Genomic DNA, 26,901 nt, shown 5'->3' on the forward strand with positions numbered 1-26,901 from the left:
TTTTTACTTCCATCAATCATTATAGCTCCATTCACTTGGGACCTAATGGAAGTTATCCATTGAGCCTATCAACAAAAACCACTGTCTGCTAACAGTTACCCCAAAAAAACATTTTGAAAAAGAACATCTAAACCAGGAGATCGGCAGGTACCTCAGAATCTACTGCAGTTGTAAACAACACTGCTGGGCAGAGTTCCTTCCATGGGCTGAGTACGCCTCAAACTCCCTGACTCACTCTTCCACTGGCATGACTCCCTTCCAATGCGTCTTTGGATACCAACCCCCCCTTCTTCCTGTGATCTGGTGAACCCTCATCTGTCCCTGCTTTGAATGACTGAATCACACGTAGTGTGAGGGTGTGGGACAGCACCCATGTCCATCTGCACAGGAGTTCCAGGCCAACAGTCGCTTACACCCTCTCCAATCAGGACAGAGGGTCAGGCTCTCCACGAGGGACCTCAAGCTGCGGCTACCAAGCCGGAAGCTCAGTCCCGGATATGTAGGCCCATTCAATGAGGTCACCTACCAGCATGAGTTTCCTGCTAATTTTCATATTTCCTATACTTCCATGTCTTGCTCCTCAAACCGGTCCACCCGGATGCTGACCCCAATGGCTAGAACAAAGAGCAACCACCGCCATTGGATGTAGATGGATCAAGTTGGAACGAGTCGCTGGATTCAAGAAGCAGAGGGGGTCAGCTCCAATACTTGGTGGACTGGGAGGAGACATCCTGGATCCGTTCTTCATCTGAGGACTTTCATCAAGCCAGACCTAATTGACCAGCACTATGACCACAGGGACGTCCATGTCGAGCACCAGGAGGAGCTCCTACAGGAGGGTGTTCTGTAATGCCACGCCAGCAGAGGGAGCCCTCGCCCAAATACTGGCTGTGTGCTGCTATTGATTTGGCTGCCGGTTTGGATCGTTTATTGTGTTTGAGCACCTTGCCTGCCCTCACGACCTCTGCCTTTGGATTATCCACTTGTCTGCTTAACGTTTGGACTTATTACTGTGGTTTTGACCCTTTGCTTGGCTTCACATTTCTGATTGTTTGACTGTCCTCATTAAACATCTGCCAACTAATTCTAATGTGCCTTCACCCTTCTCATTACATCATGATAAGTTTTCTGTGGAGTTTGGCATGCAGATTAACTGTGGACCTGCTTATTTAGTATAAGTCATCTGTTTTGTTTTAGTACTAATAATGGCCATCTCTATTATAGCTAAAATAATTTTTAGCAGAATGCAGTATAGAAAGTCTCACAATAAAGAGTAATTGAATAGCAAATAGTTCACAGCAAAGATTCAATTTTTCCAGTCATTCTTGCCTCTCTTCCTCCCTCTGCATGAACAGGAAGTTGGACACAAATATGGAGGAAATCTGGAGCAACTAGAGTTGTAGGGCCTGGTGTATTCATTAAGTTCTTTATCGTATGAGGCATTTCTTTCCCTTCCATGTACAAGAAACAAGAGATTGTTCCATGTTATTTAGTAATGTAAAATTACAAATAACATCTTCAATGTTCAAATCTTTTGACGTTATGTATCAGATTTTAAAACAAATGTAATATTCAAGTCACGTAACACCAAATGACCCTTTAAGACTAACAATCAAATGTGTATTTGATGATGATAAACTCTTAGGGCTAATAGAAACACTGAGATGAGTTTATTCTCCCCAGATCTTTAATTGTCTGATTTAGGATGAACAGGGTTTTATAACAACAGACATATTTGACTCATTGTATAGTCCTCACTGAAATCTATGTTCATGCACAAACACTCTCTTCTGCACGTAAAATACTTGCACCACAGCAAAACAATAAACAGCAACAAATAAAAAAGATAAAGTATTTTTTATATAATTTATTTCCATGTTGATATGTTTTACTTTTAAGCAAGACACAGCCAAAGACAGTCCACCAAACATTAACACCTTTTACTAGCTGCCTCAAGAGACTTATGATATCCACTGTTGTCTACTCAGTAACAGGATGTTAACCTTTATTCTGTAAAATGTTGTTGGTTTTTATGACTAGCTACTTTTTATCAATGTGGGATCAAGCTTACATATTTTTTTCAATTAAGTTTAACAGGATGATCCCTGAAACCATCTACTTCATCTGTCTCTTCAAAACAACACAAAAATAAAGGTTTGTGGAGAGAAACAATAGGTGCAGAGTAACATCAGCAGGAATAGCTGATCTTTATATATTGAGCCATTATGTAATTTAACCATAAATGCTGGACTTATTGATGTTTTTAGATGTAAATACAGGTTTTCATGGTTTATCTGGGAATCAGATCATTTAAAATCAAAACATTTTCAATTAATTCATGGGAGATTATATAGTGAATATAAATGTTATTCCAGTTTTGCTCTACTCTACAACAGCGGTTCTCAGCCACATTTCTGGACACCCAACACTGCAAATTTTACATGTGTCCTTAACCAATCACACCTGATTCATGCCATTATTTAAATAGTAGAGACTCCATGACCTGAAATGGGTGTGTCAGAAAAGGAGACATTAAAAATGTAGTCCAGGAATATGTTTGGGAACCACTGGTCTACAATATATTATTTGCTCAGGGGGGTCCAACTCTGTTTAGCTCCAACCCTAATTAAACACACCTGAACCAGCTAATCAAAGTCTTCAGACTCACAAGAAAATTCCAAATGTGTTGGAGTTGGGTGGAGCTACATTTTTCAGAATATTGGCCATCCAAAAGCAGGAATGGACACATTAGCTGGATATCACTCTTTAGGGCTTTTCACACTTTAAATAGTTAACCCTGGGTCATTCTAAATGCCAGGTAAATGGAATCCTGGGTTATCTTGTTCCATGCTTTACACTGCTTATAATTTAGCCAAGGTTAGCAATTAATCAGATTAAGGCTGCTCTTGACTAGAAGAATGTGGCACAGTTCTAGCATGGCTCATCCTCATATTATATATTGTAGGCTATCAGGTACTTCAGTTCATATGTTTTGTATCACCAGATGATATTATTTTCTCTCAAACACTGAAATGACTGTTTATACAATGTGCAATGTTTCCATGACTGTCCAAAGTATGTGAATATGAAGCACGATTGAGTATCTGCTGCTAAGCATCTATCCATAAATGGTAGCACTTTATTTTACAGTCCTGTTCCTCATGTACATACTATGTACTTATTATAGTAATTACAATAACTATGTAATAACTAGGTACTAACCCTGAACCTACTCCTAAACCTAACCCTACCCCATGTAGTTACCTTGTATTACCAGAACTTTCTTAGATAAATACACTGTAAGTACACTATAAGTACATGTTAGTACACGTACTGTAAAATAAAGTGCAACCAATATTCTAATACAGCATTGTTTCACATTGCTCAAGTTTGCAAACGCAATCCGGTGCTAACCCCGCTTTTAAATTAGTGTAAAACATACCTTTATCTGGGGTCAAAGTTTAGAATGGTGATAACCCAGGGTCAAGAGCAGTGTGAAAAGCCAGTTTTTGAGTGCAGTTTGTGTAATTATTTAAAATAATTAAACTGTTCAATCTAGATTTACACTCCTTACACATTTTTAACATTGCAACATATATTACAGTTAACCCACTGTTTTGAAGGAATGTTTACATGAAGTGGGGTTTATAAATCTGGCAGAAAGTCTTACAGAACACAGCACATCTCAAAAACACCCAATGTGCATAGGTTAGGGGTCACATCTTACAAACACATCACCAGACAGCACTGCTCCTGAAGAGGACAGGGTGAGACAGGATCCATGCAGGAGTGGGAATTGATGATATTTGATAAAGCTGTAGTAGCTCATTCATCAAATCGACCCTCCAGGATACTCTCGAAGGAAAACGGGACAAACTTGAAGCCCTGTCCTGTGTAGAATTTGTTCTGGAACTCCACCCTAAATGACAGGAAAGACAGGACAAAAGAATGCAATGTCAGAGCGGTGATGAGCGGGACATTTAATATTAAAAACACATGTTGATTCCTGTTAACAACAATGGAGTTGTATCTTTGTTTACTTGCAGTATGTTGTGGTTACTTCCTCAAAAGCAAACGTGTGTTGAAGTGAAAAGGTGAAAATCGGGTTGGGCTGTGTCATCATATGAGGAATGTGTCAGCCAGTGAAGAGTCTGTTATGTGTGGCAGTTATCAGAGGGCCAAATGACTCTCAAGCCCTCTTACAACACAACTACACTGTTGTTCAATTTTAAGATTACTGGCATCAGTCCATAACAGTTCTCACTTGACTGATTGACAGAACGATTAAATGTGCTTTTTATAAACTTCAATTTGCTTTCTATATAAACAATTTACAAATTATAGACCTACTGTAAACACACAAAGCCCTAATTTCTCAGAATGATCTGTTCAAAGATCATACTGACTTGAAAATACTCTCTATATAAGAATAGCTGATAGGGAATACTGGAGTTGAACAGCTCAAACTATGCTTGTAAATTAGCCAAATGGATCTCATTTTTAATATATTGTTACATTTATTTCTGAAACGTTCATACCTTTAAGCTCTGTGGGTAAACTGTTATTTGAGCTATTTCTCCAACTTTGTCTATAATGAGCACATTTTTTCATTTCTCCAAAAAAAAAAAAAAAAGCCATAAGCACACATTCCGTCACTATCATTGGGTCATAGATAAGAGTGTTTAGATTTGCCGCTGAGAGAAAATATTTTTGAACTGAAGGTTGAGATTTTGAGTAAGGTAATGTCCAGACACAAATTTCTGAAATCAAGTAGACAGCTGTTAGTGAGTGATTGTGTGCGTGACAGCTCTCTGAGAAGTTAAGGGAGTCAAGAAAAAAAGTAATACATGTCTTTAATCCAGAAACCTTTAAACATGAAATGGAACAAAAACAGCTACAATAAAAGTAACATTGCCTGCTTAATTTAGATGTACATCTGTTGGGATACATAAGAGAAGGAAAAATTTAAGAGTGAGAGAATATCTCGCTGCGGTGGTAAATATTTCTGTCAAGAGAGAAAAGACTCTTACATCTTTCTGCGCACTGAACAAATAAAACCATCAACCTCATTTTCCCTTCAACAAGTCTGCTTGTGCATAGGCCGTGGAAGGCATTTTGAACAGGTTGAGCCGGGAATGACATCAAAATGCCACAATTAGCGCCTCATAAACTTTATTATCAGAACAAGTTATCCTTAAGAGGCAGTGATATGTTTACCTTTCCTCTTCACATTCTTTCCCTCTGTAGAACATTTCAGAAGGATGACATAATCTACACATTATGATCTTAACAGAAAAGAGTGTCAAGGATAGAGTGATTGTAAAGTTTTAAAAGAGACAATTTCTCTCAGCCTTACAGCTTTATTCATTCATAGCTTTTTGCTAATATCCTTTCAACGACTCTGAATAGTTTAAGCATGTTAATGGATGTGACATATTTGAAGTATTTGGTCTTAGCAGACTAGATCTGCTACAATTGTGCTGCAGAGCAAATAAGACTTGCTGCTGCCAACAGATACACAGAGACGCTGCTGTGAGCATGTAAGATATGATGTTTCTGCTACATGAATCGGCATACATAAATACTCTAGCAGATGTAGACAGGTGGAGCTGGGGGAGGTGGTGGGTTTCAGAGAAACTCTGATAGCGTTCTGCAAGACCAGTAGAAAGTGAACACTAAACCAGACTATTTAAATGCTGAGCAATATGGTGTCAGCTTGTGCTGTGTAGTAAATGATGTGATTGCTAACAGACTGCATGGAAAAGACCTAGAGTTTCATGACTGAACTATATATAGGTCATCATGTCAATAAAAATGTGAAAGATGAATTGTTAACATTTTAAAACAATTGAAAATTGTATTTATATGTGTTTGCACTGGCAAATTATGGCCCTGTGTGTTGATGTCTGGGTTTATCTCACCAATGTAAGCGCAAAGCATGCAGAAATGCAGACAGTCCCTCCATGATGAGTAGGATGCACACTGTCAGTGTGGCAAAGGCAGAGAAAATGATCGATAGGCCAAAGAATCCACCGCCACTCCTCGAGGACAGTCCAAGATGCATCACCATTCCCCATAGAACCTCAGATAACTCTGACAGGCAGACACAGAAAGAGTGAGTTTAATTTGAACAAGCCTGTGGACGTGTTGTGGATGTTGTATGTAGGTGTCTGTGCGTATGAACTTACGAGCATGAGCCAAACTAAGGGCCCAGAGCCGCAGGTATGAGGCAGTGTTGGAGATGCAGCCCAGACAGTACTCTATAGTGTGAATGGCCTGATTAACTGCCACATCTCCAAAGTTAAACTACACACAACAAAAGGAAGGAGAAAAAAAAATATATATATATATACAGAAAAGGGTCAGTAATGATCTTTGAATGTAGGATGCAAAAAAATTGTTGTCATTCAACAATAGACCAAGAACAAATTCATTGGTTCTTGCTGTGATTTATGTTTTTAAGTTGATAATATTTAATATGGAAATAAAAGACAATTAATTAGTATGCAAAATTAATTAATATGTGCTATATAAACACTTATAATCGGCCAATATCCTAGTAATATACATGCTAATAAGCAGTTCATTAATAGTAAATAATGCTCCCTATAAACTGTTACCAATTAATTAGAAATACATAATAACCAGTTTTGTTTTAAAGATAATAACATTTACTTCTTCTCCCTGCATTAAAAATGCTATGTAGAAAACAACTGTTTGAACCCTTAAAACCCTTTTTTTCTAATACCTACTTATAATAGGCAGTGTGCAGTATTCAAAAAGCAGTAAACTAGTATTATTTTAGGAACATAGCCACGTTTCTTTATTTGGAAAACGCTTGTATCCAACGTGACTTACAGTACACTGATGGTATACATTTTTTTAAATGATTTGTTTTTAATCAGATGATCATACACCCACTTTTTTGGTGAACATTTTGCTGTTTTACAGGAAGGTTCTTAAATTGATTTTTTTTTTTGTGAATGTGGCTAATGAAGTGTTATCTGATGATCAGATAACAGTGTTATCAGAAATGATAAAGGATCAGTAGAAAACAGTACTCTTCTATTAAGAAGCACTAGTTCTGTAATTCATCTTCACTTTCCATCATAATATTTTCATATTGTGGAAGATGCATGGTGTCATTGGTGTGGAGAACAACAGAGCTAAGACGACTGTGATGTCAGTGACCTTTTTTTTGTCTCTTAACAATCCAGAGAGATTACAGTGGAACGAGAGCAATTTTTTTTTTTTCATTTTTAATCTAAAGATCACAGATCCCCTTCTGTAAAGTCATGAGCAATGCATGTAGAAAAACACTGAAGTTTGCTTTATAATAAATCTAGAGTGCTGCAACAGACTGGCTAACCAGACCCTACATAGGACAAGTGGTTTGGAGAATAGATGGTACATTCACTCCCCCCACCTACAATTCCCGACAGCCCAAGACTCAAACTCACAACGTTTGGATTGCGAGTCCAACTCTCTAACCTTTAGGCCATGACTTCGCCTTGAGACCATCAATATGTCCAGAGTGCTTAGGTGGTCACAGGTTATGTTCAATAGAAATAAGTTTTACTCCACAAGAAAAAATATTAAAGAAGCATTGATGGCAGGTGTGTTTATCAAAAGGGAAAAGATAGGACTGATTCTTGTACTACTTGTAAAGTCTTGTAAAGTTTGGCTTGGCAGAGGCTGGTTTCCCTTTTCCACTTGACTCTTTTGTTGAGAGTTCTAAATGGCTTAAAAGCCATCATGGAAAACCTGACGTTACACTCTCATTGTTCTCCAGCAGAGGTGTGTTACCAGGATATCATAGGAACCAGAAGGCCAAGGCTATCGAGTGAATCGGGGGTTTTAAGCAAAACAAAAAAAATGGTAAAAAACATATATCAAGAGCATGCTCACAGATGAAAACAGAGAACAAAACAGCACTTGTATAGCACAAATATAGGCCCCATCCAGTCTTTTTCCTCTTATCCCTAAAAAGCTTTATACTACTGTTTCATCTATTAAAATTGTGTTGCTTAAGGAAATTGAGGTCTTTTAATGTGGATAAAACATTGATGTGCATGTTTTACAGATCCTATATTGAGTCGTTTTTATCCTTTTCATTGTTATGCTGGTTTAACTCTCTGAATGTGAAAAATAAAAACCCTATGGAGAGGATCGTAAATCAGGGAAACAAAATAACAGGGAGGAAGCAGATGACTATGGCTCAGTTATACCATAGACAGGTGTTGGGTAAAGCCGAGAACATTTTGTTAGATGATTCTCACCCCTTGTATTCTGAGTTCCATCTTCTCCGTCTGGTAGCCGGTATAGAACTACGCTTAGTAAAACTAATCGGTTCAAAAATTCGTTTGTCCCCTCAGCTGTAAAACTTGTAAATTCTAGGTACATTTTTTCATGTATTTGTGTGTGACATTGTTTTATGTGTATGCTTGTTTGCTGCAACCAAATTGTCTTCGGGAAATGAATAAAGATGAACTGAAATAGTTCAGTTTTGTATGTAATGGAAAAATGATTTTATATATATATATATATATATATATAGAGAGAGAGAGAGAGAGAGAGAGAGAGAGAGAGAGAGAGAGCATTTTTTCATGCAGCAAATGCTTTAGCACAGTGGTCTCCAACATGGTGCCCGCGGGCACCTGGTAGCCCGCGTGGAGTCTCTGAGTCGCCCGCCGAGCACGTTCTATAAATAGCCTGAATTGTAATCTTTCATTTTTTTTTTTATGATAATGGCATAAAATGAGAAAATAACTATTTGTGACATTTCATATACCATTAAAACATAATAAAATAATTCAATAATTTAAAATATTTAGAATCTGCACGTCTCTCTATCTCTCTCTTTCTGCTTCTCGTGCGCGCACCTCTCTCTCTCTCGCTCTTCGTCTGGCGCGCGCGCGCCCACCTCTCTGTCTCTCTCTCTCTCGCTCTGCGTCTCGTGCGCGCACCTCTCTTGTTCTCTCTGCGTATCGCGCGGCAGAGGAGCAGCATTTTAATTTAGTTAAACAGATATTATGTTGCTTTTCTAATTTTACATGCAAGTATGTAAAGTATATCATTCGGTCACTATTTCATATTTATGCCGTTGTTCTTTCTCCCTTTCCCCCCGTGATTTTGTCTATATCGCGAATATAAGGCGAACCCCCATTTTTTAGGACAAAAAAGCCTATTTTTAGGACAAAAAAACTTGTCTTATATTCGGGTATATACGGTAATTATATATTCAATAGTCATAATATTTAACAATATTACTGTTTGTTGTTGTATTTTTCAAATCTTGAAACTTTGTGTGTGTGTGTGTGTGTGTGTGTGTGCCTATATCAAACAAGTAGCCCTCAAGACTATTTTATCCCTTCAGGGAGCCCTCACTCACAAAAAGGTTGGAGACCCCTGATTTAACCGCCTTAAAAATTACTTCATTGCATTCCAGACATTTTTCAAGTACTTTTCATTATAAATTTTATTGGTAGAATTTGTTGTATTCCTATTTGTAAAAAAGGGAACAAATAAATTGTTGTTTACTGGCCTGATCTCATGAAAGTGCGTATAGAATAATTTTTTACTTCAATTTGGCATAATATTTATATGCAGAAATTGACTTTGGCATGCAAAAAACTGATAAATTCATTATTAATGGCATGGCTGGTTCACTCGACAGAAATATGGGACATGCAGGCTTATTATAACTGCTGAAATGTTTGCGGGGCAAATCCCAGGTCCGTCTGAGCGCTCACAGTACGCACAGTGTGTACACTTGTGTGCAATAACTCAACAACACAATATCAAGGATATTACATAACTCTAACAATCATGTCTAAAAATAACTGACTTACTAAGAAACTGCAGTGTGTCACGAATGATCTCTTTATCCATTTACACTAATTGACAATTAGTTGGTACCACTTACTCTAAAAACTCTTTTTTTATTTGGTCCCTAGCACATGTAAATATACAATAAAACCATGTGAACTATGAAAAATGGGTTTGATGGATCATGGAAGGTTATTTCTTCCCAATAATAATATATACAAACTAACATATTCTATACTTCACAGGTTTTTCTTTTGTAAAGTGAAAATGTAGAGTAATTGAATTGTACGTTTCACTAAGACCTGTTATTTCATATATCATAACTGTGAAATCAATATAACTTAGCTTGCAAACATTTATTGTATAAAGCATAATATTGTTTGTAAATGAGAAGTGGTTCTCAAACAGTTTAACTGGATAAATAAAGGAATAATAATAATATAATGGTACTTGAAAACCCTTTTTCATGACATCCACAGATTTTTTTTTATTTGCATAAAGTGTTGCAGTTTGTGTTTGAATAAAATATTAATTATCAATTATTTTCATGAATAATTAATATATAAGAAAGATTATGTGAATGCAAAAGTAACAGAAAAATACACAAAATTATCTTACCGGTTCTTCCTCTGAATGCTTGAAAAGTAGAGAACAGAGTTTTAGATAAACAAATCAGAAAGAATTGCTTTTTAATTCAATTATTGTAAAATTAGCTTCATGAATAATGCATACCGATGAGAATAATAAGTAAGGCAGGTCAAAGGTCAGACAAAGAAAGCAATCTGCGATTTGTTTTTATGTGTATAGTATTCTCTTTAACTCTGGCACACATGCACCAAGCACTTACACTGCACTAAGCACTTAGACTAATATTATACAATATTCAAATATGTGCATGCTGGATAATGTCCTTATGGTTGCACTTACAAAATGTTTCCATCTCAGTAGATGAGGATCTATGCAATCCTCTTTCACCATGAACAATTAATGCCATGTGTGGGTAATACCACAAACCCTCATCTCAGCCGTAACTCAACTTGTTACTCATAATAATAAATTACAGAAAGATTCAATTTGGATGGCCATAAATAATCACTGTTTCAAAATGCATTTCAAAACTTCAGTGCAAGCCACAATTATTGAATCATCATATACTGTAGCAAAACTTCTGTTTAGAGTTATTAAGTTTATGTCTTGTTATACATTATATAAGTATTTAAGTATATTTAAGTTTAATAAGTATGATTATATAAATATTAAGATTCGTTTGCATTGCATTCGCATCTTTTAAAAACAATTAAGCAAATTTCTTACTGCAGCTGTAATGAATCTGTATTTTTTCCCTTTATTTTAAAGTAATTCCATTATTCTCGATGATGATTCTTATTCATTTCTCAACACTGCAGTAAAACAATGTAATACAGTGATTTTTATTTTATTCGGGTACTAAAAAAAACAAAAAAAAAACTCATGAAATATAAACACTTCCCAATTAAAAATGTATTTCTTTTGCATTAGAGTAATAAGGACTTAGAGTAAAACACTCTAGTAAAAACTAGAGCAATTTTTCTTAATACAAAATGTAATTGCATGCATTTTATTTGCCCCTTTACTCTCGTGAATATATATTAGCGGGAAATATTCATGACAGGTTTCATGAGATTCAACTCTAAAACATTACGCTAGCAAGAAAGCAGCCTTTGATTCATTCAAGCATATTTTCATTATTTGTTGTTTTTATCAGCTCAGCACATGATGGAACAGACCGTTCAGGACAATGTTAAAAGATAAAACAAGGAGGAAAATATTTTGCACATTCCACTGTGGGTATGTTTGGAGCGGGTGAGTCAGACTGCCCACAGAGTCTCGCTGAGAAGTTACTCTTCTGTTTACATTTCTCAAATAACTGTAAGATGGCAGTCTTTTAATCATACTTAATCATCTTTTGACTAAGCAGATACACTTAAAACACTGGTATACTAGTTTCTTTTCCATTAAACATGATCTCACTGCAGCCAAACTAAAACATCACACAAGAAAACATTCCTCTAGCAATGTTTCTCTGTGTGCCATCAAAATGTCCTGCAGCTGTTGTGATTACATTGTATTTTTATGTATATGTAATGAGGAATATGCACCAATAAATATCAGAAAAACATTACAATTCAAAAAATCCCATATGTCATGTAGCACAGGCTGACATCACTGACTCCACCCACCTCATCTCCTTCCTCTGAGTGCTGCGAGAGCTGGTCGTGGTCAATGATCTCTGCCTCGTCTTCCGTAGGCCCGTTTCCGACCCGGATGCCACCGAACTTCTGCGTGCCCTGTTGGGTGAGTCCGGTGGGTGAGCTGGTGCCTGTCTGCTCTAAAGTTTCTAGATTCTCTGCAGGTCTTGCCTCCCTCATCTGGGACTAAATACAAACAAGGTCTGTGTGGCTATCAGCATGCCATGGGTCGCCTGAGTGTGTTCTGTGTTTGGTATGGCTGCTTGGGGCACCTACCAAAACACAATGGAGCTTTACCTGTTAATCAAAAAGCAGCTGGAACAGTATCCTAAATTATCTACTTTTGTTAATCAAGGGATAATTTGTGCCTCCTGTAATAGCTTTTCCCAAAAAAAAAAATTTTATATATACCGTATTTTTCGGACTATAAGTCGCACCTGAGTATAAGCCGCATCAGTCCAAAAATACAGCATGATGAGGGAAAAAACATATAAGTCGCACTGGACTATAAGTCGCATTTATTTAGAACTATTCAACAACACCCATTCACTACAGAGGATTTCTCCAAACCTGTTCAGATAAAGAAATAAACTCATCTACAACTTGGATGTTCTGAGGCTGAGTACATTTTCAGCAATTAGATTTTTTAACACAAGAAATTTGCATCAGTGGCCCCCATACTTTAAATCTCTGAGGCATAATTGCCACTTTCAAGATCCTGAATTCTGAATTCTAAAGAATTGTCCTGATTTGAACAAGAACTGACACTAGTGCAACATTCTGATGAATTTAAGGCTTATTAATTATTGTAGTATTTTATCATTTTAAGATCATCAGTATTAACAACACTAAAACTGTCCTGTTAATGGAACACAAGTTATCTTTTACCTAACTAATCTAAACATTCTTTAACCTGCTGTAAAAGCTTCCAGCATGGTAGGTGCCCCATTGGGCCAAATCAGAGTTGTCTCCTCCTCTCATGTGATGCTACCTACATAGATGAAAAAGTATGCACAATTCTACTCTATAAAACAGACATTTATTCACAGTATGGGTGGAATGGTTCGAGGAAAAAAATTGAACCGTACAGTTTTCCACGCACTAGGACTACGGTTCCACTTCAATCTTACAACGCATCTGTAAAATGGTTTGCTATAAATATCACGTAAAACAAGCATAGTTTGTCTAACATATGTTCCTGTTTATGGATGCGCATTCTGGCTTCCCAATAAATTTTAACAGCGATAAAAAAAAAAACATGGACAAACCATTCATTCTTTTTCAATGAGAATGCTGTATGCTTGAATATGAACAGTCATTTATTCCGTCATCACCCGTGTGCTGATAGCGCGCGGGTACAGGTAAGGCCTGAACAGCACACATTGACATCTGTGCTTAAACTAAACTCATGTAAGCTTTGCCAGTTTAAACATTTAAGAGCCAGAGGACACAAACCTCATCCGAAGCGCGCAAACCAGGGTTGGCAGGTTTTCACATTAAAACCCGCCCAATTGCTACTCAGTTAGCCCAAAACTAGCCCAATCACGTTTCGAAGGGGATCCCCAGGTAAAAATTGCATTCCGGTGGGGTAAAATCAAGCGGCAACCTTCCAGTCTCTCTCATGAAACCAATAAAGAAGTGACTTAAACTGTAATTCGTCAACTGCCCGCTAGAGGCTGGCTGCTATGGAGTCAATCCTATAGATTTCCATGTTAAAATTTCCAACTTTACTGCAGAAAAAAATAACATTTTGAAGAAAAAAAAAATTATATATATATATATATATATATATATAAGTTCTGTATAATTTAGGGGCGTGGTCACTTGAGTGGCAGGTGGATTGCCGCTGCTGTCACCACTGTCGAGCTAGGTGGGTGTGGTTTCAGCAACCAGCTCCTGTCTCTTTGCCCATTTCCGATTATCCAGGGAAGACATGCTGCCAAGATGGCAATGGGTGGCTCCGCCCACTTTGAGCTTCAAAAATGCTCTTTAGCTCTTTAGGTGACATCACGGACACTACGTCCATGTTTTTTTTTTACAATTTTTTTTTATAAAATAACAAATTTTGGTGGGGTTCCCCTGGTAAAATTAGCATTTTAAGGGCTAAATATCACGTTATTGGGGTCGCTTAAACCCGCGGACATGAAAAACAACCCACGGCAACAGTGTTAATGTAACCCAATTCAACTTGGCAACACTGACGCAAACCCGCACCTCAGAATGCACGCAAATATTAAGCTGTCTCCAAAGTATTGTGTTTAGATGGACAAATTCACACAAAAATTATGTCAAAATATCCATGTTAAGTATCCTGTAGCAGATATTGCCGGCTGAACCCACTGGATCAGTGCATTCTCTTAAAGTGACAGCACTTTCTTAATATTAATCAAACAGCAACAACAAAGAAATCACTCACTGGTCTCGAATGAATAGCTTTTGTAACTTTACTAAAGATTCATCTTTTATTTATACAGTCAAATATGCAATGCTATTTTACATTTAATTACTTTGTTCAGTTTCTGTACCTAAAATCTAATGTTAAACCTACCTAAAAAAATATGAAAATAACTGCTTATTTTATTTGTATCTTTACTATTTATTTGTGCTTTTGCTTGTATTTAGATAGTTTATTCTTATTTTCTTTATTTTTATTTGACGGTGTAGTTTTTCCCTAAACATACTGAACCATACCGAAACCGTGACTCTGAAACCGTGATACAAAACGAACTGTGAGTAAGCGGAACCGTTCCACCCCTAATGCACACAGACATACATCTACGAAGAAGTTCAGTAAAGGTGTTGTACTTGGCTTTGTCCCATGGCATGCTGTTAAAAACATCTGAGGAAACATAATGTTCATAGTCTGTAACTCAAAATCCCAGCGTACCAGTATCACAGGTCATTTCTATTAATATTTGTGTAGTTTGCATTTGTCATGGACAATGAAACAAAACAAAGGCTTTCAATATTCAATTTCAATATCATGCTCTATAATTCAATGACATAAAATGAAAAAGAAAGATGAAGTTTGGCTGGTTTTGATTAGAGTAAATAAGCATACCAGGTGCTTCTTCCACAGGTACTGACGGCGCAGGACCATAGTCTTCACCACCAGCATAAACGGCACACACGCCAGAGCTATCACCACCAACAGACACTGAATCCCCACCTATGCACATATTTGAAGAGATCCTCTAATCGTCCAACCAGAATTCTATCTGATCCTAACCAGAATTCTATGCATCTATTTTTTTTTTCTTTTAAATGTGTGTATTACCTGTCCTCTGTACAATGGTTTGTTGGTAGGATCATTGTAGTTGAAAAGACACATATTGATGAAAGCAATCAGTAGACTGGGAGCATCTTTAGATGTCACTGCATCATAAGCCGTCCACTTGTAGAAGATGAGCAGGATCAGATAACCAAACAGACTGCACATGAACACAATCTCAGGAATGAAACCAAAGAAAATGTTCAAAGGCTTCTTGAAGTACCTGTGAGACACATGGAAAGAAATGCAGTTAGAGCACAACATGAAAGGACGATCCCCAGTCATTACACTTAGTAATTCGCACACTAGCTGCTCCACATACACACAATTGAACACACACTTACAGGTGATTGAAGAGGGACAGAGAGACTCCAAACACCATGTGAATGACACCCAGGATTACAGACATCTTCATCTTAAACGAGTTCAGGAACGTCAGCTTATTTGTGGCAACATTCCAGATCTAAAAGAGAAATATTGGTAGAACAGTCTTACACCAGAATCTCTGTAGATTTGTTATAATTTGAACTGAAGGACCTTATTTTAGTTGTTTGTAATACAAATCAGTGTAAAAGCATAGAGGAAGAGAAGGTCTCATTTGTGCTTTTTATTGGTCTTTGCACATATGCATTACAGCATATAAAAATTATTTTTTCTCAACTTATACAAAAATGTTTGAAGATATATTCTGTTCAATTCTGTCTATGCACAATGACCAGATTTTACATAAAAGGCCTCTATTCCTCTTTCATTCCATTTGTTAAAAAGAAGTACCCTTTAGTATTACTACAGAAATAATGTAATAGACATACTTAAGTGAAAATTTTATGTTAATGTTTTTGGACACTTAATTGCATGATATTGCAATACAATGAAAAATGTGACTTCATATTCAATGCAATTATGTAGCAATTTCTTCCTTCTGTTTGCCTTTGAAATATGGTTCAAATGTACTGCCAAATGTACTAATGTCAATTACAATATTCAATTGTAATGCCAATTGAAACTTGTATGACGTTTATTTAAATATATTTATAATGTAATGATGACAATTTAGGACATTTATATTGGCTAACACAATACACTTAAAATTGTAATTATGTACTTGAAATGTGTTATGTTAATAACTTAGTCAACACATTAAAAATACTGTTAAGTGCACTTATATAAAGCACAACAAAAGATTATGAACATCAGATTCAGTTTTGAGCACATTATTTGTGTACACTTGTGCTGAATTTTGTAAAAATGTGTGAGGTGTCTCTGCATGTCTCTGTGTATACTTTATGAATGTGTTTTCGTGTGATACATACGGGGTCAATGCCCAGAGGATAAGGGCCACCAAACACGCCAGGAACAGCAGGGTCTAATTGAAGAACGGAGTTACCATCCAGAGTCTCAAACCTACAAATACATACAAAAATTGTACAATGTCAAATTCATAAAAAAAATGGATGTTAGTCAGGATATAATGATTGCTTGACATAAGTACATTTGAGCTGAGACACTGTATTTTACATGCTGTTTTAATGTTTTGCTTTTTGTTATTTTCATTATAAATTAATTTGACAATCAAAGTAAGAGTGTATGATTGCTGATGATGTTTGTTTATATTCAAACTGTTTCACTGATTTGATGTTGTAAACTTACGTCCAGTTTCCCTTGGGGAAAAACATGGGCCGCACGCTCCAGCTTGAGCCGAACATGTTGAGGGACTTGGAGAAGCAGTCATTGTAGATCAATCCAGTGTAGACTGAGAATATCCCCATCAAAAGAATGATATAACGTCCAGCAAAAATCATGTTAAACATCTACACATACACAGAAAGGGAGAGGAAATAAAAAGTACGGTTAGATGTTTGTGAAGTTATAAATAATCAGCATAATATCTTGTTATATTACATAATTGTATATTAAATAATTCTTGAATTTTATTGATGAGCAGATCTTTTTTTTCTGCATTACTATTTTAAATATGAAGCTGGTTCTGCATGTGCGTATATAAATTCCTTTTAATGTCTTTTTTTTTTTTACTTCAAATTGCATACTGCTTATCTGTATCATCAATATTTTCATCCAAAAATGTTACATTTTAAATGAAAATGTAAGGATGTGAATTTGAAATCTCCTTAAAGAATCATTGTTAACCTTTAGAAGTTAACAATGTTAACAATTCAATTACAACTCCATACTTGATTTAATCTCCACATTCAACTTAATATTTCTTTAATGTAATAGTTATTGATCAGCTGAGACCTCATTGTCACTCTTCTGGGCGAGCAGACGGGTCTCTCTGATGACCAGATAAAGTGCCGCACATGTCATCAGCACGCCATGACCCATGTCCCCAAACATGACGGCAAACAGGAATGGGAACGTAATGATTGTGTATGGTGCTGCAAGAAATTAAATTGAAACAATCCAATTATACAAGTGTTAAAAACAAAGTCACATTTATCACCTGAGAAAAAGTGGACTCTGCACTGTTAAACCAAATAGTATGTTCATATTTTTTGTTAAATCTAACAATTCCTGCATAAATGTACTTTAAGCATGAGGAACGTCTCCTGTTTTGGTACCTGGGTTGATCTCTCTGTAGGTTCCGATGCCGTAAGCATCCACGATGTTCTGGAATCCCGAGGTGAACTTGTTGGTCTTGTTGAAAGTAGGAGGAGTCTGTTTGGTCTGCATTCGGTTCAAGATGGAGGGAACTGTGGAGCCACTCCGTTCCTACAAAAAAAAAAAACGAAACTTAGTTAAATTGACAATATTAACACGGAAGTATTCGGCGAGCGTGATTTCACCAAGTACAACATGTTCCTGGATCAACATCCTTGTTGATTCGGGAACATCATTCCAATCAACCAATCAGAATTGAGATATAACTTTTCAGAAAATATCAGTTTTAGGCTTAAAATCAGGGTTAGGTGCTTCTACTCTCTTGTTAATCAGCTATGATTTCCCACTGATTTAAGGAATAAATTATGAGTAGGGTTAGGTTTAGGGGTAGGGATTGGTTAAGTCTATATTTTTGGACAATAATGTTGATCCAGGATAATCAGAAGATGTTAATCCCAGCGACCGAAGTATTACCTGCCCTCCTTTAGACATCCTGTCGACTATAAGTAACTTTCGCAACTACATGTCAACTACCAGACATTGGATTTTTAGTAGACTGTCTTCTTAATGTTTGCTTCTTAATAATTGCTTTGATAGTCCCCCAACAGACATTCTACTGACCATTAGTAACTTCGCACGTACATGTCAACCTACTCTACTAATCAGAACCTAACACTCTACTGACACTCTAATTAGCTGACATGTTTGCAAAGTTACTTATAGTCAACAGAATGCATAAAGGTGACCATCAAAATAAAGTGTAACCTTCAAAGTCCACTGCCACTCACATCTACTCAATCTAGCAATATTTCCACATATATAAGAAAATTAATGTATATCCACGCAATAATAAAGTCATATTAAGTAAAAAATAACCCAAACTGAAATACAATCAACTTCATGAGGTGGATCCTGGGATGGTTTTAAAGGTTCACATGTTGGATGCTTTTCCTTCACTATCTGCTCCAATCCACTTATTGTTACATGCAATTACAGTATATTACTGTAGTTTAAATACTGTAAAAAAAAATATATATATAAAAAAAAAAAATGTATGTATATATATATATGTGTGTATATATATATATATGTGTGTATATATATATATGTGTGTATATATATATATATGTGTGTGTGTATATATATGTATATATATATATATATATATATATATATATATATATGTGTGTGTGTATATATATATATATATATATATATATATATATATATATATACATATATATATATATATATATATATATATATGTTTATATATAGGTCCAATTAAAAAAACTAATTTCAGTAATTTTAGCATGGGTTTTTAATATCATGACAAATGTATATACAATGAATTGTAAATTGTTTCATTGCTTTCATTTGTATATTGAATGGCTAAAATAACATGTCAGTGGCTGAAATCATTTATAATGAATTTCGATTAATAGTACTCACTGTTCCCCTCCGCAGAGCAAATTGAATGGAGTCGAGGTCAGAAACGGGACACCAGACCTCAGCGATCAAACACTTCTGTGTAACATCGATGTTACAGAGGTTCAGAGTGTGATAAATGGCCTTCATCTTCCTCACTTTGATGAACCACACACGTATGGTTTTCGCAGCGGCCTGCAAAACCCTCTGCCGGTGGTCCTCGGTTTGATTTAGAACCTAAATGTTTAAAAACACAGCAAACACTGTATGCACTGTAACACTTTTTTGCATGTGGCTATAACTGGCATTCCTAGGTCATGTTCAGACAGGTTCATTTGAGAGTTTAAATGTAACCAACAATATTAGGTTGAGATGAAAAGTAACACAGTTGAATAAGACTCTACAGACTGTAAGACTTTATTGAGACCATACCATCTGGAGGTCATCAATGCGGGTGTTGACACCCGCTGCCATTTCCTTCCTCTCCTGAGGGGTCTCAGGACACGGGTACAGAGATGCACGGAACCTGGAGATGAAGTTTGAAGTCTGTGATTAGCATTAGATGAAATTAAGTGAATAATCAAAAGATCAGAAAAGACCATGCTGCACCCTTCACAGATCTTCTTCACTCTGTTCTTCAGCTGGTCTCCTTGGAAGAAGATGATAAACACAGATTTGTGCACCTGGTCTCCCTGTTATGAACAAAGACCCATAACTTGATCAATATTTCATCACGCTGGTATATAAAAAGTCAAGTGCAAACATATTAATTGCCTCGATTAAAAAAATAAATAAATAAAATCAAGAAAGATAGACACTGACGGTTGTGGGGTCCTCAAGAGGGTCCTCAATCTCTGTCTGACGTAAAAAGACATTTCCACGGCAGACTCTCCACAGCATCCTCTCAAACGTGGGGATTCTCTCCCGGTTTATAACCCCAGCCACAAACCTACAGAGTCAACAAACCTGTTTTATCAGCAGAGTACACACAGGTTTCAGTGTATATATTGTGATCTCTGTGTATAGATGGATCACTGTGAGCTGCTGTGACCAAAATAAAGGTGTGCACCTATTATGAAAATTACAATAATCTCCAAGAAAAGCAATTAAATCAATTAATTATATATTTTAGTTATATTTTACATGACTTGTGCAATTTGTTTCTTTGATCTTTATTATATTACTGACTGTTTACTAGAAGAATTACATATCAGCTACTTAGACCTCACCCTAGTCGCAGTGGGGCACCTCGACCAGCCTCACTGGGGTCTAGCAGAGATGATGATTCTTCCAAAAGGTTCGGATCCTCCATCTAAAGAGAGTTCGGTGGGTAAGGTTTGCATCAAAGGTAGTTTGCATGTAACATAACATTGTTAATGTATAAAAGTGCCTTTTAAAGATTTTCCCACTGTAGCGTACATCATGCATCGAAGGGTTAACTAACACCTGAAACATGTCTTTCTTTCTTTATTTATGATTTTTTGTACTCTTAAGTTTGTGAACTTATTGTGAGAGGACAGCCAGACCTCATCAAAGAACTGCTGAGTACGTCTGAGGATATGCTTGAGTTCTGTCAGCTCTAGAAAGTTCTTCTTCAGGGCCTCTTGATTAGTGTTGATCTCTTTGAGCTCAATCTCCAGCTTCTCAAAGGTTGCCTGGTGATCAGTGCAATAAATAGAAATGAAAGATATAAGGAAATTAAAACACTGATATCAAATTAGACCCAACGGTTTAGAAAATGGCAAGAAAAGTGTGACACCTTGTCAATTAGTAAAGAAAAAAAAGAGCATATAAGGTGCTTTTATGTTTGATTGTTAAAATATTGGTGAAAAGTCTCATAAAACTGATGGAAACAGGCCACTGTTTTGGAACTTGACGGAAATGTTCAATAGGAACACTTTAAACATTTCATCTTTTGCCTTCCAAAAAAATAACAACATGGGGTTTGGAACCACATGAGTGTAAGGGAATGTCAGGATTTTTATTTTGACAGAATTATTAAGCCCACATCTGATTAAAGCAGCATGAGAGAGTATAATTACCTCAAGGTCAATCATGTCTCGTGGGAATGGGACTTCGGGATTCTCACCAGTGTCCATTGCTGGAATGTTGGCTTTCTTAATTTCTTTCTCTACAAACCCTGCAGAGCATGACATCAGCAACAATTTACTAATCATATTTAATAATGTTCTATATGATTATTTCTCACAGAGAAGGGTGAGGTTTTGAAAAGTACATTTTCCTTGATGTGTGCCTTTAGCCCTGATGTACATGTATGTGTGTGTGTGTGTGTGTGTGTGTGTGTGTGCATATACATGTACTGCGTTAGGCTAACTGAGACTTGTCATTTGCACTTACATATTGTTGCTCTTTTGTTAGTTTTGAGTGCTTCTATTGTCCTCATTTGTAAGTCACTTTGGATAAAAGTGTCTGCTAAATGACTTAATGTAATGTAAATGTACACTATATGTACAATCATAAATAACAATGTTCAGCCTTATTTAATTATGGTGTTATATTTAAAAAAAAATTTATTATTATTATTATTTTAGAATTTAGCTTAGGTTCTGCAAGTGATGGTTTGGAGTAGATATATTCTAAATTTCCCATTATTTTCTATATTTCTATTTTTGATATGACTTTGTCCATCATTTGTAGTTAATCAGAGAACTGTCAGTCATCTCTGAGGAGTCAGGACTGTCACTGGTCTCGTGTATGTGTTTGTGCATGTATTGATCCACTCACTGAGCTTCCTGTCCATCTCCTCACAACGTCTCACTTCATTCACAAACTTCCTCTGAAACACGTTCACGTCAGGGTTGAGCTGAAAGAAAACAGTTTGAACTCATCATCAGCATATAATAGAGGAGAGCAGGAAGAGAGAGATAGTGAGCTGTATCTACTCACATCTCTGAACTGGACCATTCCCAGCTCTCCCAGTTCACTGACGCAGCAGTAGGCCGCTTCAGACTGGAGGAAGAGCTGGGCCAGAGTCATCTCCTCACTGCGGAACAACTCCCCCATGATGCTGCAGGCCACAGGAACTCACCCACGGCTCAGGAATCAGTCCCACAGGATGCTACTGGTCAGTCTAGGGATAGATGGATGGATTAACTTAATTTTTTCTGCAAATACCCCATGTGTGTAAATTGTAAATGATATATGATAACATATTTATGCAAACAATAGCCATCATTTCACCATCTCTGTTAACTAAAGACACAATATATTCTGGCTGTGAGTAACCCTAGCCAAAATAATCTTAAATTTGATTACAAGTTGTTTTTGCCTAAATAAATTGTGATATATTTATTATCACGATTATGACAAAAATCATAATTGTCGATTATTCCCTTGAAACTGTAATTAATAACGATTATCACAATTTACACTGAATGATGTTTATACATTGTTTGATGCAACTGCATTTTATATGAAAATAAAAAAGCTGAAAACACTCTAATTGAAAAACCTTTAGTGCTTTTCTATAGTATTAAGCCTCAAATGTCAACTATACATCGGATTGGTTTCTTCTTTAAATTATAAAAAAGTAAAAATATGAATAGTATTATAATGTTATATATTAGTTTATACTAAAACTGAAATTCAAATAATGGGATAAACCCTTGCGATAAGTATTATCTGTCCATCTATCTATCTATCTATCTATCTATCTATCTATCTATCTATCTATCTATCTATCTATCTATCTATCTTTCTATCTATCTCTATATACATCTTTATTCCTCATATACTGCATATGCTTTATTATATTTTAAATATCATTTTCTAAAGATGATCATTATCATTATAACCTTTATTAATATACTCATGTTTCTGCAAATACTCCATATGTATGATAACACGTTTATGGGTAATACTAAATTACTAAAACATCAGCAATTATATGAATTTCATTTAAATTAATGTTGCTTCTGTAATAGATTTAAAAGGAGAATGATCTGAACATTTGACACATTCATTTGGTACAAACTGTTACTTGCTAATGTAAAATGATGGAAGCGATGACGTCAGCTACACGAGTCCATGCTGACCACTTGAAACGGGCTTCTTCTCTTCTGATGTGAGAGTCTCTGCTCTTGGCTCAGCATCACCTGCATCCCAAAGAGCCGATTGGCTGAAAGCTCAGCATCCCTTCTGACTGGCTGATGAACTCAACATCCCCGCATCTCTAAGAGCTGATTGGCCAAGAAGCTCAACCACCCACGCATCTCTGAAAGCTGATTGGCTGATGGCTCAACAACCTACGCATCTCTGAAAGCTGATTGGCTGATGGCTCAACCTCGCTCACATCTCTTGCCGCACTGTCTGTCCTTCAGCCCTGAAGGGCGCCATTACGCGCTCCTCTTTCTATCTAACGTTACCCCGTAACAACAATTATTTCATCACAGGTTTATCGCATCCTCTAATATACTAACAAATCTCGGCGCTTGTGAATCATTTAACACGCATATTTATATGTAAGATGTTGATTTTTGTTTAATAAGGCTGCAGTGAATCATTCTGGCATCATCCTAATAATGAATTTTAGTAGACCAGTTAGACACATCAAGCGCATGTAGTTGTATTTTGAACAAAATTAGTTAATACATTAATTCATGACTGAATAAAAGGACGCATGGATGAAACAGTGAATAAATATGCTCGACCGATTAACGCAGATTTTCCAGTGTATTAATCTCTAAAATGCTGTCAGCTGTTTATTTTTTCTCCCGCAATTATAACATAATATTGAAGTCATAATCAGAGAAATTGATATATGAATATATTTCTCACCGCTAATGGTTGACAGACTCGATGCATCCATATTCAAGCATCACCACAGATAAAATAATTAATCCACTCATTTATAACGTCATATATACACACACACACACACACACACACAGTGTACGAGTTAAAAGTGAGGAGAAAGAGAAACACGAATTTGTAAAATATAAATGTTCTTACCGTCCTTGACGTCTTCAGTAAGAGATATGGTCACCTCTGCAATGATGATCAGACCTGCTACGTGACGTCACGCCTGCTGCTGCTGGTCACGTGATTTTTCGATGTAGCCAAATCGCACAGGACATTTTTATGTGCGGTTATTATTGTATTTATGTAGTTTGCATTTATTGCTATAAACTATGTTTATATTGGTTTAAACTGTTTTATTATAATTTGTTTTGTTGTTGTTGGTTGTTCTTGTTAATGTGTTCATCCATAAAAACCAACAGGCTACTATTACGTTAGGAACAATAGTTAATTCTGTAGTAAATCCTACTGGTAAAACCAGAGGTTACATGGAAAAGGTGAATTACCATTACTAAATTTAATTCACATAATAATAATAATAACAATAACAACAACAACATCAATAATAATAATAATAATAATAATTCAAGAATTGGCTTAAAACCCATCTCTTCCATCTTTTGACCCTCTAACTTTAGCCCTCACTATTCTAATTCTATTCTTTAAAAAAATCTAACAGCCTTTCTAATCTTTTTTTATTATATTTTCTTTTCATTTATTATGCAAATGTATGTGTGTGTGTGTGTGTGTGTGTGTATATATATATATATATATATATATATACACACACACACACACACACACACACACACACTATGTTTACTTTTTAATTAAAACTATAAACATGTTAATAAAATGTGATATGATAGTATGATGGTCTCATAGATAGATAGGCGGTAATAAGTCCATCCATGCTTGAGCCTTTCAAAAAAAGAATCCATAGGTCATTTTCAAAAAAATATACTGTTATAATGAAATATTTGTGATTTAAATAAAAATAGATGTTAATAACAATGCATAAAAAGCTATGTACTATAGCATGAAGTACAAGTCAAGTTAAGTCACCTTTATTTATATAGCACTTTTAACAATACAGATTGTAACAAAGCAACCGAACAGCATTAAAGGAAAATAGTGTGTCAAAATGCCAAAATAAGCAGTACAATAGAGATAGCCTTTATGAGCTCTATAAGTATTTTCTTTTTGATACTGTTGACCCTGTACTGAACCTAACAAGTTTGCTACCTGAAGCTGTATTAGAGACGCATCCTAACTCAGAATACTATTTGTTTAGGAACCATGGTAAATTCACTTTTATCATTTTAGAATTTTTTTAAATCTTAAGTCGAGAATTAAGCTATAGGAAGCTTCTGTACAATCCCAGATTATTGAATTATGCTATAGACTTTTACTCAGTCTGCTCAGAGTTATCTGATATAGATGGAATGAAACAAGTTTGTGTGCCAGTGTAACACTGAGAGGTGAGATTGCAGACCTTAGAAGAATGTAGCACAGACTCTGTAATGAACCTGGATATATTTAGAGTCGGTAACTACTGAAGAACCAGAGGTGAGAAACCTACATGTGACTGACCACACACACACACGCACACACACACACACACACACACACACACACACACACACACACACACACACACATCATCTGAAGCTAGCTGAAGGTTTTTCCTTTGTTTTGTTACTAATAATCGTTCACCGGGGTAAACTCCAACACATGGCAGCTGAGCTGGGGGGCTATAAGCAAACCCACACCAGCCCGCCGCCTCTCACCATGGGCAACTCCAGAGTGGTGAAGAGTCCATCCTCTCTCGAGGAGTGTGGTTCCAGAGCCCAAGCTGTGTGTAGAGGTGAGCCCGACTATCGCTAGTCGGAACCTCTCAACCTCACGCACAATCTCGGGCTCCTTTCCCGCCAGTGAGGTGACGTTCCACGTCCCTAGAGCTAGTTTCCGTGTCCAGGGATCGGGCTGTCGAGGCCCCCGCCTTCGACTGCCGCCCGATTTTCTAAGCACCGGCCCCTTACAGTCCCTCCTGTAGGTGGTGAGCCCACGGGAAGGCGGCCCCACGTCGCTCCTTCGGGCTGAGCCCGGCCGGACCCCGTGGGGGGAGGCCCGGCCACCAGGCGCTCGCATACGAGCCCCAACCCCGGGCCTGGCTCCAGGGTGGGGCCCCGGCTGCGCCATACCGGGCGACGTCACAGTCCTATGATATGATCTCTTCATAAGGGTTTTCTGAACCGCTCTTAGTCGGACCCGTCGCCTAGGACCTGTTTGCCTTGGGAGACCCTACCAGAGGCATATAGCCCCGGACAACATAGCTCCTAGGGTCATTCGGGTACTCAAACCCCTCCACCACGTTAAGGTGGCAGTTCAAGGAGGGGCGTCCCGGTGAACGAGAGGGTCGCTTCCCTGCGCCTTCGGGTCGGGGATAGGTCTCTCACTGTCGTTTGTGCCTACGGGCTGAATGGCAGTGCAGAGTACCCGGCCTTCTTGGAGTCTCTGGGAGGGGTGCTGGAAAGTGCTCCGACTGGGGACTCCGTGGTTTTAGGGGGGACTTCAACGCCCACGTGGGCAACGATAGTGACACCTGGAGGGGCGTGATTGGGAGGAACGGCCCCCCTGATCTGAACCCGAGCGGTGTTCAGTTATTGGACTTCTGTGCTAGTTACAGCTTGTCCATAACGAACACCA

General features: G+C 37.0%; 1 protein-coding gene across 3 annotated transcripts; it reads right to left on the reverse strand.

Moving 5' to 3' along the window:
• Positions 1-3,359: 3,359 nt before the first annotated feature.
• On the reverse strand, positions 3,360-24,440 carry atp6v0a1b (ATPase H+ transporting V0 subunit a1b). Of its 3 annotated transcripts, none has more exons than XM_059535547.1 (22): positions 24,346-24,440; positions 22,282-22,465; positions 22,120-22,198; positions 21,417-21,514; positions 20,901-21,029; positions 20,604-20,686; positions 20,197-20,323; positions 19,984-20,066; positions 19,807-19,900; positions 19,399-19,611; positions 17,907-18,057; positions 17,584-17,723; positions 16,978-17,138; positions 16,641-16,731; positions 15,672-15,790; positions 15,334-15,550; positions 15,118-15,225; positions 12,048-12,155; positions 10,447-10,464; positions 6,189-6,306; positions 5,922-6,093; positions 3,360-3,919 (listed from the first exon to the last, which is right to left on the reverse strand). In XM_059535547.1, exons 2-22 carry the CDS (start codon positions 22,396-22,398, stop codon positions 3,826-3,828), a joined length of 2,520 nt encoding a protein of 839 aa, XP_059391530.1. In that variant the 5' UTR covers positions 22,399-22,465; positions 24,346-24,440; the 3' UTR covers positions 3,360-3,825. The 3 variants fall into 3 exon arrangements, with proteins under 3 accessions (XP_059391530.1, XP_059391529.1, XP_059391531.1); XM_059535546.1 differs by having other exon boundaries at positions 12,048-12,242; XM_059535548.1 differs by lacking the exon at positions 10,447-10,464.
• Positions 24,441-26,901: the final 2,461 nt, after the last annotated feature.

Source organism: Carassius carassius, chromosome 42 (assembly GCF_963082965.1).
Source record: "Carassius carassius chromosome 42, fCarCar2.1, whole genome shotgun sequence".
Lineage (NCBI taxonomy): Eukaryota > Metazoa > Chordata > Actinopteri > Cypriniformes > Cyprinidae > Carassius > Carassius carassius.

Coding starts and splice junctions, on each gene's coding strand:
- atp6v0a1b (XM_059535546.1), bottom strand. CDS start 22,398: ATGGGGGAGTTGTTCCGCAGTGAGGAGATGACTCTGGCCCAGCTCTTC. Junction 15,791..16,640: donor ATCCTCTGGGCATTGACCCC/GTATGTATCACA, acceptor TTTCTCTTTTAG/ATCTGGAATGTTGCCACAAA. Junction 3,920..5,921: donor CATGCTTTGCGCTTACATTG/GTGAGATAAACC, acceptor CCTGTCATTTAG/GGTGGAGTTCCAGAACAAAT.